This window comes from Leishmania mexicana, chromosome 21, assembly GCF_000234665.1.
Source record: "Leishmania mexicana MHOM/GT/2001/U1103 complete genome, chromosome 21".
NCBI classification, from domain to species: domain Eukaryota; phylum Euglenozoa; class Kinetoplastea; order Trypanosomatida; family Trypanosomatidae; genus Leishmania; species Leishmania mexicana.
This window is the reverse complement of record NC_018325.1, coordinates 334710-351782: the sequence shown is the minus strand read 5'-3', so window position 1 is coordinate 351782 and position 17073 is coordinate 334710. Positions and strand designations below refer to the sequence as shown.

Sequence of the window (17073 nt, the reverse complement as noted above, 5' to 3'; positions counted from 1 at the left end):
TGTGCCGCCGTGATAGAGGCCTCGCGCGTATGCTCTCGCGGGAGAGAGACAGAGAGAAGGACGGGAGAGGGAGGGGGGACGGGACGTGACGACGCGGTGCACACACGTGAATACTAAATGGAAAATGAGAAGACGGGCAGACGGGAGGAGGAGGAGGAGGGCGAGCAGCGATGCACACGGAGGTCCACGCACTCGCGGCGAGTCTACAGATAGAAAGGGAGAGAGCGAGGAAAGGGCACGGACTTTAGGCTGGCTGGCGGTGTGTGTCCTCCTACATGTACCTCGGTGAGTACGCGCGCTGAGTTGCGCGCAAACAGCAGCTGGGCGGGCTAATCATCCACACGACACGGAGTTGGGGGAGGGGGAGGGCCGCGGTGGTTAATGATGTGCTGATGTTCGCTTCATGTGTCGGTGTTTGCACAACGAGAAAGAGTCCCACTCGAGATCCAAGTCGATGGAGAGAAGATGCAGGCCAGTGAAGAAGAGAGGGGGGAAGGGGGGCGGCGAATGGCAGCGCACGTGACTGGCGTGGTTGATGAGGAGGGGGAGGGGAGGGGGAGTGGCAGAGGCACACACGTCAACGCGCACAGATATGAAAACGCAGCCGAAAACAACAGAGGAGGAGGACAGACATGAGTGTCACCCTCCTCTCACCCCTCCCTCCTCGCCGTCGTCGCCGTGGCCGCGTCACCGGAGCTGCGGTGGACGGCCATGCGAAGGAGAGCAGGGCCGGGTGGTGCACAGACGTGCTCCAGCGACGGCGCTTGAAAGGCGCACACTCGCGCACACATACAAGAAGTGATCGGGAAGGAAGAGGTCGCCGTGTTACGAGGACTGAAAACACCTTCCGATGCCCTTCGCACCTGTCCTCGACCCCACCACACCTATCACGCTATCGCCTCGCTCCATTCCCCTATTCCGCTTCCTTGAATGGACGTGCGCCGGCGCGTTCATTCATTCTTCCTCGACCTCGGCACCGCGCGGACGGCGGCGGTGGCCCGCATCTCCTCCACCCACGCATCCCTCACCTTGATGAGCGGCGACAGCTGCGTAAAGCCGCCGGCACACGTGCAGAACATGTAGCGCAACGTCACTAGAAAGGACGCGTTGCAGGACCAGCAGATGCGGAAGCACACGCCGAGCTCGAACAAGTGTATCAGCCAAGCGAGGACGCACACCGCCTGAATACCAGAGTGACTGCCAAAGAGGAAGAGGCCAGCTTGAAGCAGTGTCCCCATCACGTCCTCTTCGAAAAACAAAAATGCGTTGAAGGGGATCCGCTCCGTCGGACCTTGGCCGGCGGCCATCGATCTGCGCAGCGCGTAGCGCTCCATGGCGGCTGCACGCACGTATTCGGGCAGCACCAACGTCTTGCCCGTGGCATCCACTTCGACTCTGAAGGCGAGGTTGTTGAGAAGCGCGAACATAATGGCTACCGGGAGATAAAGGCGCCAAGGGTGGCGATATGGTAGACGGTTGCTCTTCGATGACGACTGGACGGCTTCCGCCGCGACAACCGCCGGTGTGCCACCGTTCGTGGCCTTCTTCGGCGCAGCGGGCATCTTAAGCGGGTGCGTGCGTGTGTGTGTGTCGTTGGGGGGGGGGGAAGATGCTTACAGACGTGTAGAGAGATGGCTGCGGGTGCGGGCGTGCCAGAACATAAAACGTGCGCTCGCTGTGGCTGGTTTTACACATGCGTATGTCGAGCACAACCTATCGCGCTTGCACGGGACGATATCGCGGGCAATGACGCTGATGATGATGTGTTGCCGGCCAAGCTAGCAGAGGTGGTGGTGTTGGTGCAGAAAGTACGGCGATGTTGGGGGGAGGAGAGGAGAGGAGGGCGGCGGCGGCGGACGTGTCGTGAGGGGGGCGCCGCAAGTGAGCTGATGCATGAGAGAAACTCAGGTTGCTCAACTCCGCTTGTCTGCGTGTCTGTCCCTGTTTACGTGTGCACTACAGCCCCACGCCCAGTGTAGCGAGATGTACGTCAGCCCCGGGGCATGTGTGTGGGTATCAGCGCATGAAATGAGGCGGCGGTGAGCGCAGGGAGAGGCACGCACCCAAATCCGTCCGACAGGCACCTATGCGCGCGCGCACGTGCGTGTGTGTGTAAGAGAGAGACGCACTGAAGCGCTGCCGCCTTCTCAAGGCAGTTGGGCAGTTCGCATCGCATTGAACAGGGGAGAAGAACACCAAGCCCCGTCCCCTCCCTCCCACTCTCTCTCCCCGCCCACCTCCTCCACCGGAGCTGCGCATGCGCTCTGCCTCCTTATATCAAGGGACGGCACTTGCGAGAGAGAGAGAGTGTGAAAGGAGCGGGCAGGAAGAGGGCCACGAGAGGGAAGACGGAGAGCAAGGTGATAGCGCCGCTAACAGAATCACCACCACCACCGCCAACCCCTTCATCGGGAGCGGCGGCGGCACCTTTTACATCTCGCCCTTTTGTGTCGTTCTCCCTGCGCTACAGCGTGGCCACGGTGGGGGCCGCAGCATCCACAGCACCGCTGCTAGCGTGGTTCTCCGTCGTCACAAGAGCACGCAGCCATCGCAGCGTGTTGGGTACACCGCCCTGCGCGTCCACAATGACGCAGAGTACCGTCGCGGCTATGAAGCCGCCGGCTCGCAGCACGGTGGCGTCAAAGTCGCGCTTGCGCTCATCGTGGCTGTTGGCGGTGTTGTACACGATGCGCAGCTGATCCCCGACGTTGTAGACAAGTTTGGCGGTGTTCTTCGTCCTTTCCCAAACACGGATGATGGTGTTCACGCACCATCGCGTCAGTCCGCTCATGCTGCACCTGTGTTCACTCCTCAACCTCAAGGAGGACAGATAGAGAGAGAGCGCGCCGCCCTTCTTGTGCTGCCACGGGACAGGCAATGCGCAACAACGCGCGCATGTCGAAGGGACAAGGATGTGGCGACGGCGGTGTCGAGAGCGGTGCGCGTGCGTGAATGGCGGTTGAGCATCAGGATGAACGAGAGAGAGAGACGGGCAGACACAGTTAAGCGCGAGCAGGCGAGAGGAGGAAGAAAGCGAAGGCGGGGAGAAAGGGGAGGGGAAGGGCTGGCGGCACATCCTCATCACCGCATACACACACGAGCACACAAGCCGCATGCTGCCGCGCCGTCTTACCATTTCGCTCATCTCGCTGCAAAGTTTCTACAGCTTACCCACTCCCACCTCACGGCTGCGGCAGGAGGCCACTTCATACTCCGGCCCCGCCTGCCGGCCGGGCGGACGGCCCACCACCACCAACACCCGCCCGCCGTTCATGCATTCTCCGTTTTGTTGCTGTTCTTGCTGTCCCTGTTCTGCAAAGCGATGATCAAGGCAAGAGCTGCGTCGGCAGCCAAAGTACACCAAAGATAATAATAATGAAACACACGCGTCCACGCGCATGAGGAGCAGCCGTGGGGAATGCGCCCGTGTGTGCAGAGCAGGAGAAGAGCTCGCGCGGCAGAGCGGGTGAGCATCCACACACGCACACGCACCCATGAACGCACGCCCAAGGAGCGTCCTGGGCAGTAGCAGAGCGAGGCAGCGAGCAGGCGTATATATATATATATATGTACGTGTGCGGGTGAGCCTCAGTTGTTCGCTTCGACGCCCAAGCGCCAGCTCGCGCCGAGAGAGGCTGCGAACACCCATTAGGGTGGTTAAGCCGATATCTTGAGCCGCCGCCGTGGACGATACAGCGTCATCATGATCCAGCTGCCCACCAGAAGCAGCGCCGAGATGCCGACGAGCACGCCAACGTTCGACCACCGCCGTGAAGGGCTGAAGCCGAGAAACTCAGCGTACTCGGTGCCGGTGTAGCAAGTGTTGGTATGGACAGCGGCGCGCGCGCCAAACATGCCGCGCATGAGCAACGTAGAGGCGCGAGCATGTCGGCGTGCGCCGGCGTACTCGGCAACCGGAGCACCCGTGCACCCTTGGAGCGCCGCGGACAACGACGGCAGGATCGCCGACACACGTGACCCGGCGCCGTCCGCCTCAGCCGTGTCATTGTCGTGGCAGCCGAAAGACTTGCCCATGAACTGGGTCAGGATGCATGACTCGTAGGCGAGGCGCACCACTGACATGAACGAAATGGCCTGCACTGTTTCCGGCAGCGTCTGCAGGTTCAGCACGAGGCCGGCCAAGATGATGTTCAGTGTGTAGAAGGTGAAGACGACGAAGCGGCCAACGTGGTCGGAAGGTAGCCAGGCGCACAGGAACCACACACTGAAGCGGCTGCAGAAAGATGTCACGGCCAGGATGACGGAGAGCTCGAAGACGCCGCGGTACTCGTGCCACGGCTCGCCAAAGTTCGACAGCACAAAGACAGCAAAGGCCACGAAGGAGGCGAGGCCGAAGCGCCACAGCGCGGCTGTGATGGCGCAAAAGACAAGGTAGGTGCAGGCGCCGTAGTAGCCTCTGAAAGAGTAGTGCTGGAAGGCTGAGTACTCGCGCCGCAGCGTGTCCAGCGAGAGCACCGACTGCAGCACCACGCAGCTGACAAGAAAGAAAATGATGCCGACACGGTTCTGCATGCCGTCCTGGCCGACCTGGCGACCGTAGAGCGCGGCGAGCGCCGCCGCCAGCGTCAGCCCGCACACCAGCGAAAAGACGTCCCAGAGAAGGTTGTGCCGCAGCTCGAGGAAGCCGAAGCGGAACAGGTGCAGCAGCTGCACGATGCTAGACGGCGGCTGGTGGAATGCCTCAGGCATATCGACGAGACCCATCGCGCAGGCCTCCATGTACGCCGTCACCTTGGCGCGCGTGCGCTGCTGCCACGGTGCGTACAGCTGACTCAGTGGCGTGACTGAGGGTTCGTCTGCGTTCGTGCCGGCGCATGGGGCCCACGACGCTGAAGCTGCCGTCGAGGATGGGCGCGACGCCTGCGCATCGGAGAGACTCTCAACGTTGATGATGGGGCGGAACTCCGACTCTGCGGTCACTTCCGCGCCGCCTTCACCGCTTTCAGAGTTGTCGCCACAGCACCCGGGAGCCGCCACGCACGCGGCGAGACGGTAAAGACCGTGCGCAATCTGCTCACCAAGACGCTGCTGCTGAATGGAGGCGTCGACGGCGTCGTAGGAGTCAACCGGCGCTGCCGTGAGGGAGTTGCGACGCGGTGTGGGCGGTGCGGCAGCGGTGTTAGTGGTGAGAGTGCCCGTCTCATCGGTTAGCTCCCTGCCGCCGCTCGCGCCTGCCGCCATGCTCTCCCACATGACGTCCTTGGGCAGCTTCACCGCCAGAATGTCCTGCACTGAGCCGGCAAAGACGCAGCGGTTTCGCTCCAGTAGCACGACATCGTGCACGTGCTGCAGTAGTGCCCAACGCGGCTGTACCATGGACAGCACGACGATGCGCTGAGCCTCGGCACAGCTCGCCGGATCAGCAAAGGTCGTGGTGGGAGTAGACGACGTGTCCACCGGCGTCGATGGGCTTGCCTGCGCACCGGAGTGCAGCCTGGTGTGACGCGGAGTGTATAGCAACACACCGGCCGCATGGGGGTGTGTGGCAAGATTGGCAGCGGTACACGCAGATACCCCGCACTCACCAGCAGCGGTAGCAGCGGCGGCACACATGGCCTCACGCATGACGCGGCGGGCCTCGGCATCCGCTGCGAACGGTGCCGCCAGCTTCGACAAGATCGTCAAGTATTGCTGCGACTCGTGCGTGGCCAGTCCCTCCAGCGGTTCATCAAGGAGGAGTAGAGAGGGATTGAGCAGCAACTCCTTTCCCAGGGCGACACGGCGTCGCACGTAGAGAGAGCAGTTCTTGATCTTGGATGCCGCATGGGGTTCGAGCAACAGCTGCTGCAGCACCTCGTCCACCGAATACGCCTGCGCCGAGTTGGCGACGCGCAACGAGCTGGCATACTGTAGGTTCTCGCGCACAGTGAGCTCTGCAAAGAGGCCGCCCGACGCCCTGGTGGTGCGGCCGCCGCTCCCTTCCTCTTTCTCGGAGACTTCACCGACGTCCTCCAGGAAGCTCGTCTGGGCCTGATACGTCGAAGCGGAGACAGGGATGCCATTCAGCACCGTGTTGCCAGCCGTGCTCTCCACCCGACCTGCCATCACAGCGAGCAGGGCGAAGGCACTGTGCGTGCCGCAGCAGTTCACGACCGCCGTGACGCGGCCACCGCGGAAGAGGCAGGACACGTCGTCGATGACGTCACGCCCATTGAGCTTGGCGCTGACGCTGTCGCAGCACAGCGTCAAGTAAGTCGTGCTACCCCCTCTCAGCGAGCTCTCCAAATCACCGGTGGAGCGGCCTGCGTTGGACCGGCGCCTGTGGCGCGTGCGCAATCGTCCCGAGTGGGGGCTGGCGGTGCTGACGATGTGGAGGGTACCACCATCAATGCCGTCATCAACGTGCTCGGTCGCGGTGCTCGCCACCGAGTCACGCGGTGATAGAGATGCGCGCTGACGCTGTTGATGCTGCGCCGCTTCTGAGACACCGTCACCGTGGCTGCTGCTGCTGCTGCTGCCGCAGCTCACGATGACCGTGGAAGGCGGCTGATAGGTGCTCATGCCCCCCTTTGCGCTCTCTCTCGATTCATGTACTCCTCCGATGGCGTCTGTGTGCCGATCGCGACCCGCGGCGGTGACGGCGAATCGCCACCGACACACGTCAGAATACAAGAGTGGGTGAGAGAGTGAGGAAGCACTGCTCCTACTGCTGCCTCCCGGGTTGCTCTCTCCCTCGCTCGGCAAGTGTAGTGATATTGGTGTAGATATAGTGGCGATGTCGCTCGATGAGGAGGGACAATTGCTGTAGGGAGGGGGATACACTGTCCACACGGTGCGCACGGGCACGTAGGTATGTGTGCCCGCATACGAGGCAGGACCCCTGACGAAGTGGCGAAGAGGAGAGAAGGCGAGACGACAGAGAGGGCACCGTGTGCACGTGCAAGCAGGCTTTGAAGGTAAAGGCTGAGGCAGAGAAAGGGGGAGAGATAGGATGACGAAGTTGTTCATTAAAGGGTGCCTGTGAGCACAAGAAAGTGGGGAGAATGTAAACGAAGGTTTGGTCAGCAGCCACACAACTCTGAGGAGGTATTGGGGGAGGGGAGGGGGGGCTCAGCAACATGGCAGCCGGTATTCAAGCGCCTCATCACTGGTAAGGCGCAGCGCAAAAGACCGTCCCTCTCTCCCTACCCTTCCCCCGCCCCGCACCTCTCCACCCTCCAGCTGCGGACAGGCATATGCAGGCGCGGGTGCGGTGCACTGATGTGTGCATGTGCATGTGCATGTGTGTGTGCGTGTGTGGGTCTGTAGATGTGTGGCGGGGCCAAAGTCGACGTCCGGTAAGGAGGGAGCGCTGGGCGGGGATGGGCGAGATGGTCATCATCCATCCTCCCCGAACGAGGTGAGGAGTACGATGTGAGAAGCAGGTGCATACAGTATATACATGACACCGCACAAGAACCCCCCCCCTCGCGCTCCGACCCCCTCTTAAAGTCGTTCGCCCCATCTCCGTCTCCAACCTCTTTCGGATGGACGCGACGGCACACAAAGACCAGCCCCGCAAAGCCCTTCCCCCGGCTGCCCCGCCCCTTAACGAATTGGAGGGAGGGGAGGCGCCTACGCACACACACTCCTTCGACGCCGACGTGTGCATCGACGTCCGTAGACAGTGTCGCGTAGGCTTGAAAGGCCACCGCAAACGGCACCTTCAGCGCACCTTTTATGTCTTTCGCTTTGCGGCGGTGTCTGTCGATTCGAAGCGTGCGGCGTGCGGCATCAGTACCCCGCCTCCCCCTCCCTCCTCCACGGGGGGACACGGCGCCTACGCCTTCGATGCACTCGCGCCTCGAGCGCCCACCCCGCCCTACAACAGCCCCTCCTTCTGCAGCACCTTCATGTGACTCGTGAACACCTTCTCCAGTTCGTTGCTGGGGGTGGTGGAAGCCATCATAACCGCCAGGGCAGAACGCAGAGCATCGTGCAGTGAGCCCTGCTCCTTGTACTGTCGGAAGTTCTCGGTGGACGTCGCTGTCTCCAGCGCCTTGCACAGCGAGGCAACAACGGTTGGTGTCATGTCCGTCGCCGTGTAGGTGCCGCTCAGGCAGTGGCCCGGGATGCGGGCGAGGGCCCCAGCAGCCTGGGTGCGCACCTTGAAGATGTGGTCTCGCACCACGGCGGTGCAGAGCGCCTCGACAGCCTCTACGGCGTACTTTGGCTCTGCCTCGAATACCTCCTCCCGGGAAAGTCCCATACCAAGAGCGCACGCCGCGTTCCAGCGGTGCTTCGCCTCGCGTGGCACGGCATAGCGCCGAAAAGCCGCACCGGTACCGCCACTTTCGCCTACTCCGTCGCCTTCTTGGTAACTATTGTGGCCGCCACGCGTGTTGTTGGCGCGCAGGCACTCCAATAGCACGCGCAGGAAGCCCTCTGCAACGCCCTCCTCGAACTCCTCCACCTCGCTAATCAGTTCCTCGAAGGTGAGCACCTGGAGGAGGTGGTTCATCATGCGGATGCCGTGACCCTGCACGCCGCTCTCAGCGTCGATCACAGCTGCGCGCATGGCGGTGCTGCATAGTGTCGCGATGTAGTCTGGCGAGTTGCGCACCACTGCGCAAGATCCCTCTGGCAGCCGCCCGGTCACATTGGAGAGCGCGAAGGCCGCCTTGGTGCGCACTACCGGGTTCGGATCCGTCGTAAGTGAGTGCACGGCACTGTCGATGGCAACACAGGCAAAGTCGTCCATCGAGGTGTATTGCCAGAGCCACACGCCCAAAGTGGTCAAGGCCTCCCCGCGCACACGCGGCTGCGCGTCCGCTGCTGAGGACTGCACGTACGCCACGAATTCCTCGCACAAGCTGCGGTCCGCCACGGTGGACATGTATTCGTTGCCGATCTGTGCAATGCACCGAAGCGTCATGGTACGCACGTCCGCGCCGCATCGACGCAGCCGCATCGCGGGACGCAGCAACTCCTCGTGGATGCGCTGCTTGTGCTCCACAGTGGCTCGGTCGACCTGCCCCTCCGGCCGCTGCGCTGGGTCGCTGGCGTTGTCGTCGAACGCCTTCCAGACGTAGCCCATGTAATGCAGCCACGTGCGCAGGCACTCCATAAAAGCGTCGAGTGAGACTGTTGGCGCTTGGCTACGCTGCGGCGACGGTGGCGCAGCACCAGCATCCGGATCGGGGCCTTCTCCCTCCTCGTACATCGGCGGCGGTACGCTCCGCTCCTCGGCGTTGCTGCCACCACCCTCGGCAACAGACGGCGTGGGGCGCGACAGCGTAGCGGACGCGGACGGCGCGGGAGAGAGCTGCCCCTGCGAAGTAAGGATGTCCTCACGCTCCACGACAGCTGAGCCGCTCGCCTCCGCGGCCTCCCACGCCGTCAGCGCCGACGCCATCTTCACCGAGGCGGCCATTAACGCCTCAAACTCGTTGCTCACCAGACGCGGATAGAGCCGAGAGAGGGGCACCATGCAGCGCCACACCTCGACTCGGGTGTCGGCGTGGCTCAGCATCGCCTGAAGGAAGCTCGCAGCAACAGCAGCACGGTCGCCTCCCGTGGCTGCGGTTTCATAGCCCTCACTGCGACCCTGCTTCCCAGTCTGCGCCTCAGCCGTCACGGGCAGCTGCGCCGCCGCCACGCGCATCGTGTCGCTCTTCAAGATGTTGGACACGAGCACAGTTGCGGGCACGAACGCGCCAGCCTCGTCGTGGGCCAGGAAGAAGTGCATCACGGGGAGCTGCAGCGTTCCCAGGGCGACCTCGCGTGAGCGAGGGCAGCGGTGGTACGGTGTGACCGACACAACCGTCGCGTATGTGTTGAGAAGCGGCACGGCAGCAGCCGACGACGGGGTCGCTGTCACAGTGCCGTCACCGGCGTTCTGTGGCTGCTGTTGCTGTGACTGCAGCAGCCCCCAGCACAGGCTCTCGTGAAGCGAGGCCAGGATCGTGCCACACTGGGCAGCAAGGGAGAGGAAGGCCGCTTGGCGGCCCTTCTGCGGCTCCTCGGCGTATTGCAACGTAGAGCGAAGCTTGTGCAGAAGCGCCGTCAGCGCCGCTGCCGCACCGCATCGAAGCGAGATGTTGCGCGGGTCCCCGCGGAGGAGAGGCTGCAGGAGAGGGTGGCGCACCGCTGCGCCAGCCAGGCTGCGCACGTCCACCTGCGGGAACAGCACAGGGAGGAAGACGGTGGCGTTGAACGGGGAGTCGGTAAAGCGCACGAGGACAGCGGCCAGAGTCCACAGCGCCATCGTCTGCAGCTCCACCGCTGCGGCGGCGTCGTTGTCAGTGGCGTCCTCAGCAGGTTGTGGTGATGGGCCACTTCTTGTATCCGAAGCAACGGCGACGGCGCTGCTCTTCTCAGTGTGGCTCGCCGTGTCTGCGGCATGAGAGCGTGACGACGACGACGATGGCGACGATGATGGAGGCAGCGGTTGGCTGCGTGGCCCCTGCAGAAGCACAACGGCATCCACAGCAGGGCGGAAAAGTCGTTCTGCCAACTGGTCATCCGAAATGGTGACGGTCGGTGCTCCGGCGGTCGACAGCGCGGAAGACATGCGGCCGTCCAACCAGTCCTGCGCAGCCAAAGGGTCCGCACTGCAGCTGCCGCTTCGTCCAGCGGGGCCTGGCCGCCCACCAGCAACCGAGACGCTGCCCGACCGTCCGCCACGACCGCCACGAAGGCCAAACGGACTGCTGCTGCCGCCCAGAGCCTGATGGGAGACCCCTCCAGCTCCAGTGGCGGTAGTGGCACCGGGGTGTGCTGGAGTCGCCATACCGCTCGTCCCGCGTGAGCGGCCACCCGTCGCCAGCTGCGCATCCTCGGCAGTGGAGAGGCAGTACCATAGAATCAAGTTCATCATATCCAGTATGCGCTGCGCCGAAGGACGGGCCGGTGGCGGCGCTGTGGCACTACTACCGCCGCCTGGCTGTGGGCTCGGCTTTAGCGGCCGCCCTGCATCCGCAGCGCTGCACACAGCTGCCGTGGAGAACACGGCACCACCTTGGTTGCCCTGCCCAGCGGGTGGGCTGTGCGAGGACTTGGGTGTTGGGGCGAAAGGTTGCGGTGGCGGACGGCTTCGCTCGCCCTCGTTGCTCACGCGCCACTGGGCCAACATAGCGCTCAGCTGCGTCGCGCACTCTAGCACAAGTGGCAGGGGTGGGACGGACGTCGCCGCGGAGGCGAGGGCGTTGACATCCAGATGCCTGTGAGCCAAACTGTTGGTGCTCAGGGGGGTGGCACTGTTGGCCTCTGCAAACGGCGGTGGTGCCGGGCTCTTGCCCATCGGCTGGTTGGGCGGCATGGCGGACCCGTACGACGGAGGCGGCGGAGGGGACAGCGACGACGCGGCGGCGCCGGACCAGCTGAGCGCGCTGGCGTACGACGGTAATGGGCCACAAGCGGCACCGGCCGCAGCACTATGGTCGTCATCCATATGGACGATGCGCGCCACGGCGGCGATGCGACTGGCCGCAGACGGCCGCAGGAGCTCCTTGAGAAACTGCAGATTATGAGTTGGATGGTATGAGAAGCCAATGCCGCCGCCACCTCTCGCAGCAGTGGCGGCACCGAAATGCGTAGGCGGCGTGGACCCCCCGGCAGCCGTACCACCAGACTTGTCGTTCGACTTGCCATCTCGACCGCGGTGGCGCGGCGATGTCTTAGAGGTGTTCATGACCAGGCTTACTATCGATTACGAGGAAAAGCGAAACAGTGAAGAACCACCACAAACACCGCCCCCAACGGAGACGTCGAAGTGGCAGAAGCGGGCGATGCGGTAGCTGTGTGGTGGCGGTGGACAGCGTACGACCAAGAGAAGGGTAGGCGGGTGGGGGGACAAAGACGTGGTAAGGATGCTCCGGCGAGTGACACGGCACGCGCAAGCGTGAGAGGAGAGAGAAAGAGCGCTGCTGCTGCTGCTGCTGCTGCTGCTGCTGCTGCTCTCCGCGCGAGCGTTGGTGCTCGGACGATGGAAGGGGGGGGGTAGCACGTTGGCGAGAGCGGCGAGTAAAGAGAGCCTTTTCACACCCGTTGCATGCCCCCACCCGCACTCTTAGGCAGGCCACGCGCAACAGCAGTCGGGTGAATGCCAGAGCAAAGAGGGGGTGGAGAACGATGCAGACGGCAAGTGACAGTGACAGGGAAGCCGGGGCAAGCACCTCGTGCCCGTGAATGGGAAAAAGTGGCGTCTGCGCAGCCCCCGAGTAGGGGGCCTCATCCCCGCTTTGCCCATCAAGCAACGGCCCCCCTCCTCTCCTCTCCCACACAACAAAATGTCGGCACGCCATTCGATAGGCACCACAGACGCCCCATCTTTCCTCACCAGCACAACCCCCAACACGGCCACCGCCGCGGCCCACCTCTTCCCTCTCCTGTACCGGACAACGCCAATCATCACCGCCCGTGCATGCGCACGGCAAGTAAGACAATTGGGCAAGCAGGGCACAGATTCGAATGAAAACACGGCACCGACACGCACACGCGCGCGCACCGAAACTGAGAGAGTGATCAGCTTCGTTTTGCCCCTTTTCCATGCTCCCACCGTCCCCAGTAAGCATCCGCCGTGAACCTGCAAGCGGTGCACAGCGCACAGGCACACTCGTGCCACTGCTACTGCTCCTCCTCTCACAGAACGGCAGCAGCGCCGCATACAGTGAAGCGAAAGTCAGGGAGGGAGAGGTGCGGAAAGGCGTCTGCGTGTGTTTGGGGGGGGAGAGGAGGGAATGCCCTTTCTCTCCCCGCCTCTTCCACGGAACGAGCACGCCTCCGTGAGAAAGGGTCAGCAAGATGGCGTCCGATCGTGGGCCGGGGAGTTCGCGTGGTAGCGCAGCTGTCCAGCTATTCTCCGTGCACATATAGGCAAGCGACCACGCAGACGCGCTCTGCTTTCCCCTCTCAATCCAGTCGCGCCGCCCCAAGCCCGCCCTTCCTGCGCAGCTTCATCGGCCCGCTAGACGCACTCGCAGTGACAGAATCGGTGCTGCCGACTGGGCTACTGATGCCGGGTCGGCTTGACACTCTGTTGGCGCTCGGCATTGTCAGGTCACCCTGCAACGGCGGCGAGGATGCGAGCCCCGTGAGAGATGATGCAGACCCGTGTGCGCCGCCGGCAGTACTCACCGGGGAGGCAGCGTAAGATGCAGCAGTAGGCGCTGACTTCGTGCCGGGAAAGAAGGGCGCTGTCGGTGCGCTCAGCGGTGGCGCCGCAGACTTGGCAAATTGCGAACCCTCACGGAACGCGTGGGGCCTGCCCCCGCCGTCGTCCTCACTCGCCGCCACAGCTTCATCGTCGTCGCTCCAGCCACTACCCCCGCCCCCCATGGAAGAAGCCACACCGACCACCGGTGTCGGCAGCACGGTGGCTGCCGGGGTCGGGTGCAGTGGAGTAAAAACTTTTGACGACACGGGCGCCGAGACAGAATCGACGTGCTGCGGCGCAGTACCGGCAGTAGACAATGCCGAAGCTCGGCTGAAGCCCTCCAGCAGACTCCAACCTCTTGATGCAGTTCCAGCCGGCACAGCGGCGGGGACAGGAGTGCTTGTTGACGAGGCGTCCGTGCCTCCGTTAGCAGCGACGGAGTCGCCAGCAGCGACAGTCACCTGCTGCGCGGAGAGCTGCGTGTGGTGAGCCTCCAACCTCGCCATGGACGCCTTCAGGAGCGACAACGCAGCTGTGCGACTCTCTGCGGACGTTGGGTCGACGGTCAGCGGCGATATGGCTGGAAGCACCGACTCGGCGAGCTGCTTGGCTGACAAACACTCGAGCGACCCGTGCAGCGACCGCAGCGCCGCCACGCGTGACGGTTCGAAGGCGTCCCGGAGCATCGGGCGGCAGTACATCAGCATCACCATCGCCCGCTGAGACGGGGGTGTAATGTGCTCGGAGATGAGGTTGAGGGCGATGGTGGCGTTGGCGCGCAGCGCCCCGTCGACGTCGCGCTGCAACTGCGCCAGGGCCTTCGGCACCTGGTCGCCAAGGATGCTCTCCGACATGTGCGGAGCGAGGTGCACCAGTGCGCGCGCACTGTACTCCCGCACACTGGGCACCGAGTACGCGAACCCCTTGGCGTAGAGCGGCCAGATAGCGTTGTTCAGCGCTGCGGGCGACAGCTTCGCGCTGTAGGTCTCGACGCCGAGGAGCAGCTTGTAGCGCAGCAGCACATCGGCCGACTGGTAAAGCTGCACAAGCACTGGCGTGACATATGTATCAAAGTCGTCGCCCGCTGCGGTGCGCTCCGAGATCTTCAGCACGGGGTCGGCCAACGGCCCAATCGACACCCCCATCGCCCCCGAGCTGCCACCGGCCTTTGCAGCAGTGCGAACAAGCTCGCCGAGCCGCGGCAGAATGAAGCAGAGACACGCGCGCAGTGGAAACTTTTCCACCGGCTCAGCCAGCGACTCGACCACCCGCATCTGCTGCGACAGATCCATCAGCAGCAGCCCAGAAAGCGCCTTCATGTACTGTACAAAGGCGCTCTTCTGTACAAACTCGCAGTTCTCTAAGAAGGCCGCAATGGACTTGCGCATGCGCGGGTTCGTCGCTGTAAGGTGGCTGCAGCCCTGGTGCAGCGACTTCGGCAGGCTCTGACGGCATACGTTCCGCAGCTCCGCTGCACTAAGGTTGTGAGCCACTGAGTTCAGCCTCCCGTTGATCGCCTCCTCGGCTGTCACCCCCACCGTCTCGTACAGCAAGCAGCCTACGCCCCATGCGTCCACGGCCACCACAGGATCCCCACTACCGACGTCGCCGCCGCTGCTGCTGCTACCCAGCTCCGGCGGGCAGCGATACCCAACAACCATTCCAGCGCGTCGCGCGGATTCGAAGAGGCAGCCGGGGGTACCACTCACCACCTCGTCCATCGCGGATATGAACTCCAGGCCGAACAGCCGCCAGAACCCCGACACAGCGGAGATAAAGATCGACCCGCAGTGGACGTTGCCATGCACCAGCCTGTTTGATTGAAGCGCCGCCAGTGCGCCGCCCACTGTGTCCAGGCCGTACGCGACGGAGGCGGCGTACTCCTCCTCCGTCTCTCCGCAGTAGTGCCGTCGCAACTCTAGACTCTCCAAAACGTCCTTCAGCGCCACACACGGCTCCGTGGCTACGTATATCGTGTCGCTGTGCTCCACCGCGCCGTGGCACTTGAGAAACCCCGGGATCATAAGACTCTTTGCGCGGCGCATGGTGTTTCGGGCCAGCTGCCTGATCAGCTCGCGGTCACCGCTGCTGCCTGCCGTGACCGCCGCAGAAACAGAGCAGGTAAAGATGGACACCCTCGCCTGCGCATCGTCGCTCTGTGTGCCGGGTCGCAGCGTCCAGCACATTCGTGGCGAGGTGTACACGGTACAGCCAGGGTCGTTGGTGGCAGGGGTGAAGGGGAAGCCCGGGATGCTGTCAGACAGGCCAAGGGCCTTGAGAAAGAAGGCCATGCTGCCTCGCAAGGTAGAAGAAAAATGCTTTGGTGGATGAGCGCAGCGGATGTGCGCGTCTCTGTGTGTGTGTGTGTGTGTGTGTGTGCGTGTCGCTGCCGCCGCCGCCTTCTCCTTGTTGCTGAAGAGATACACCCTCGCACACCCCTTCTTCGTCGGTGCTCCCCTGTGCCTCTCGCTCAACGGGGGACTGCAGAGGGGAAGCGCGACGTTCTTCTCCGCTGCCTTGATAACACCAACCTGGGGAATGATGCGGACGTCACCGTCGCTGCACGTAAGCAAGTAGGCGTGGGAGCGCACGGCTGGGTGGGGATGGAGGCCGGATGTCACCGCAGCCGGGGCCACACGCAGTCAAGGGCGAAGCGCGCGTGAAGATGAAGCAGGTGAATGCACCCGCGAGGAAGTGCGTGCGTGCACAAGGAGATGAACGCCGGATGGATGGAAAGTTCAGCCGTCGTGTTGGGTGGGGGGTTAGGGAGAAGCGAAGGCGGAGGCGGAGACGGAGGCGGAGAGAGACATCACATGAGTGATAGGGAGAAAGATACGGGTGGCAAGCGACAGCTCCCCTGCTCCGTCAACCCCCACCTCCGTGCCCCGGAGGCGTGCGAGAGAGGGAGGCACGGAAAACGTGTGTGGCACACAGTGAAGCTCCCACAGCCTCACCGACTCGCACACAAGCACGCACACGTCCACAGACGCAGACAGAGCTATGAGCAACTCATCGAAGATGGTGCAGACGCCAACGGTATTTGCGTGCGCGTGCGTGGCAGGACACGTGGGCCGCTTTTTCAAAGCGGCTCAGCACGCACGTTGCGACGTCGCATTTTGTTGTTGTCCGTTCCGCTGCCGTTTTGCTGTGCGCGTGGAGCATGAGCAGCCTCTGCGCGCGAGGGAAGAAGCCATCCATGAACACACACACACACAGCAAGTTAGAGAGAGTGATTGGGAGGAGGGGAATAGATAGGAATCGCGCGTGTGCCCGGCGCGTTAAACACACGCCCTCCAGCGCCGCGTTCTACACAGACGGTGGCTGATGGAAGACAGATGGGGCAGGAGGGGGGTACCAGCTGTCGCGTGAGAGAGACACGCGACGGCGCAGGCGGCGCGCAATGGTGAGAAGAGGAGAACTGTGTGGGAGCCGAGGAAAGGAAAGGGAGGGGGTGGCGGTGCTGGTGGTTGCCAGCAACACGGCAAGACAAGCACGCAGATGCGCCGGCCGAAGAGAAGGGGGCGGGGAGTAACACGGATACGTCTGCACATAGACGCTCCTTAAAGACAGAGAAACGGAGAACGGCGGAGGCCGACGATGGTGAGCGCTGCGCCGTCTATGCCGTCGTAAGACGGAAGTGGGGGAGAGGATCATCGGAATACACAGATATGCGCAAGTACACACATGGATGTGGTACACCCACCCACCCCTCTTCCTCTACCTCATCGCCTCATTCTCGCCTGCGTTGTCGGCTCGGGCCTGGGGCGCACTCGTCAGCAACGCCGGCGCGATGGGGGTGGGGGGAGGGGCACAGAGAGAGGGGGTCGAGGAGGAGCTCAGCTGGCACAGATCCACACAGGTGGATGCGAGCCACAGAGTTGCACAGGAAAGAGGCGGAGGAGGAAGACACACAACACACCCAAGCATAGACGTGGCTATTACACGCAGGAGAGGCGCATGCTGCACCGACAGACACG

The 17073-nt window shown here is 63.2% G+C and overlaps 5 protein-coding genes across 5 annotated transcripts; all 5 read right to left on the bottom strand.

The window, feature by feature from the left end:
- Nucleotides 1-950: 950 nt before the first annotated feature.
- On the bottom strand, nt 951-1562 carry LMXM_21_0883 (conserved hypothetical protein; the record flags this gene model as incomplete). Its single annotated transcript, XM_003875293.1, has 1 exon — nt 951-1562. One exon carries the CDS (start codon nt 1560-1562, stop codon nt 951-953), a length of 612 nt encoding a protein of 203 aa, XP_003875342.1.
- Nucleotides 1563-2464: 902 nt separating this feature from the next.
- LMXM_21_0882 (conserved hypothetical protein) lies at nt 2465-2791 on the bottom strand (the record flags this gene model as incomplete). Its single annotated transcript, XM_003875292.1, has 1 exon — nt 2465-2791. One exon carries the CDS (start codon nt 2789-2791, stop codon nt 2465-2467), a length of 327 nt encoding a protein of 108 aa, XP_003875341.1.
- An 866-nt stretch (nt 2792-3657) lies between these two features.
- Nucleotides 3658-6522, bottom strand: LMXM_21_0880 (conserved hypothetical protein; the record flags this gene model as incomplete). The annotated part of the gene is made up of 1 exon (XM_003875291.1): nt 3658-6522. The coding sequence occupies one exon, from the start codon at nt 6520-6522 to the stop codon at nt 3658-3660; it is 2865 nt and encodes a 954-aa protein (XP_003875340.1).
- A 1300-nt stretch (nt 6523-7822) lies between these two features.
- On the bottom strand, nt 7823-11632 carry LMXM_21_0875 (conserved hypothetical protein; the record flags this gene model as incomplete). The annotated part of the gene is made up of 1 exon (XM_003875290.1): nt 7823-11632. The coding sequence occupies one exon, from the start codon at nt 11630-11632 to the stop codon at nt 7823-7825; it is 3810 nt and encodes a 1269-aa protein (XP_003875339.1).
- A 1220-nt stretch (nt 11633-12852) lies between these two features.
- LMXM_21_0873 (conserved hypothetical protein) lies at nt 12853-15387 on the bottom strand (the record flags this gene model as incomplete). Its single annotated transcript, XM_003875289.1, has 1 exon — nt 12853-15387. One exon carries the CDS (start codon nt 15385-15387, stop codon nt 12853-12855), a length of 2535 nt encoding a protein of 844 aa, XP_003875338.1.
- Between the last annotated feature and the right edge of the window lie 1686 nt (nt 15388-17073).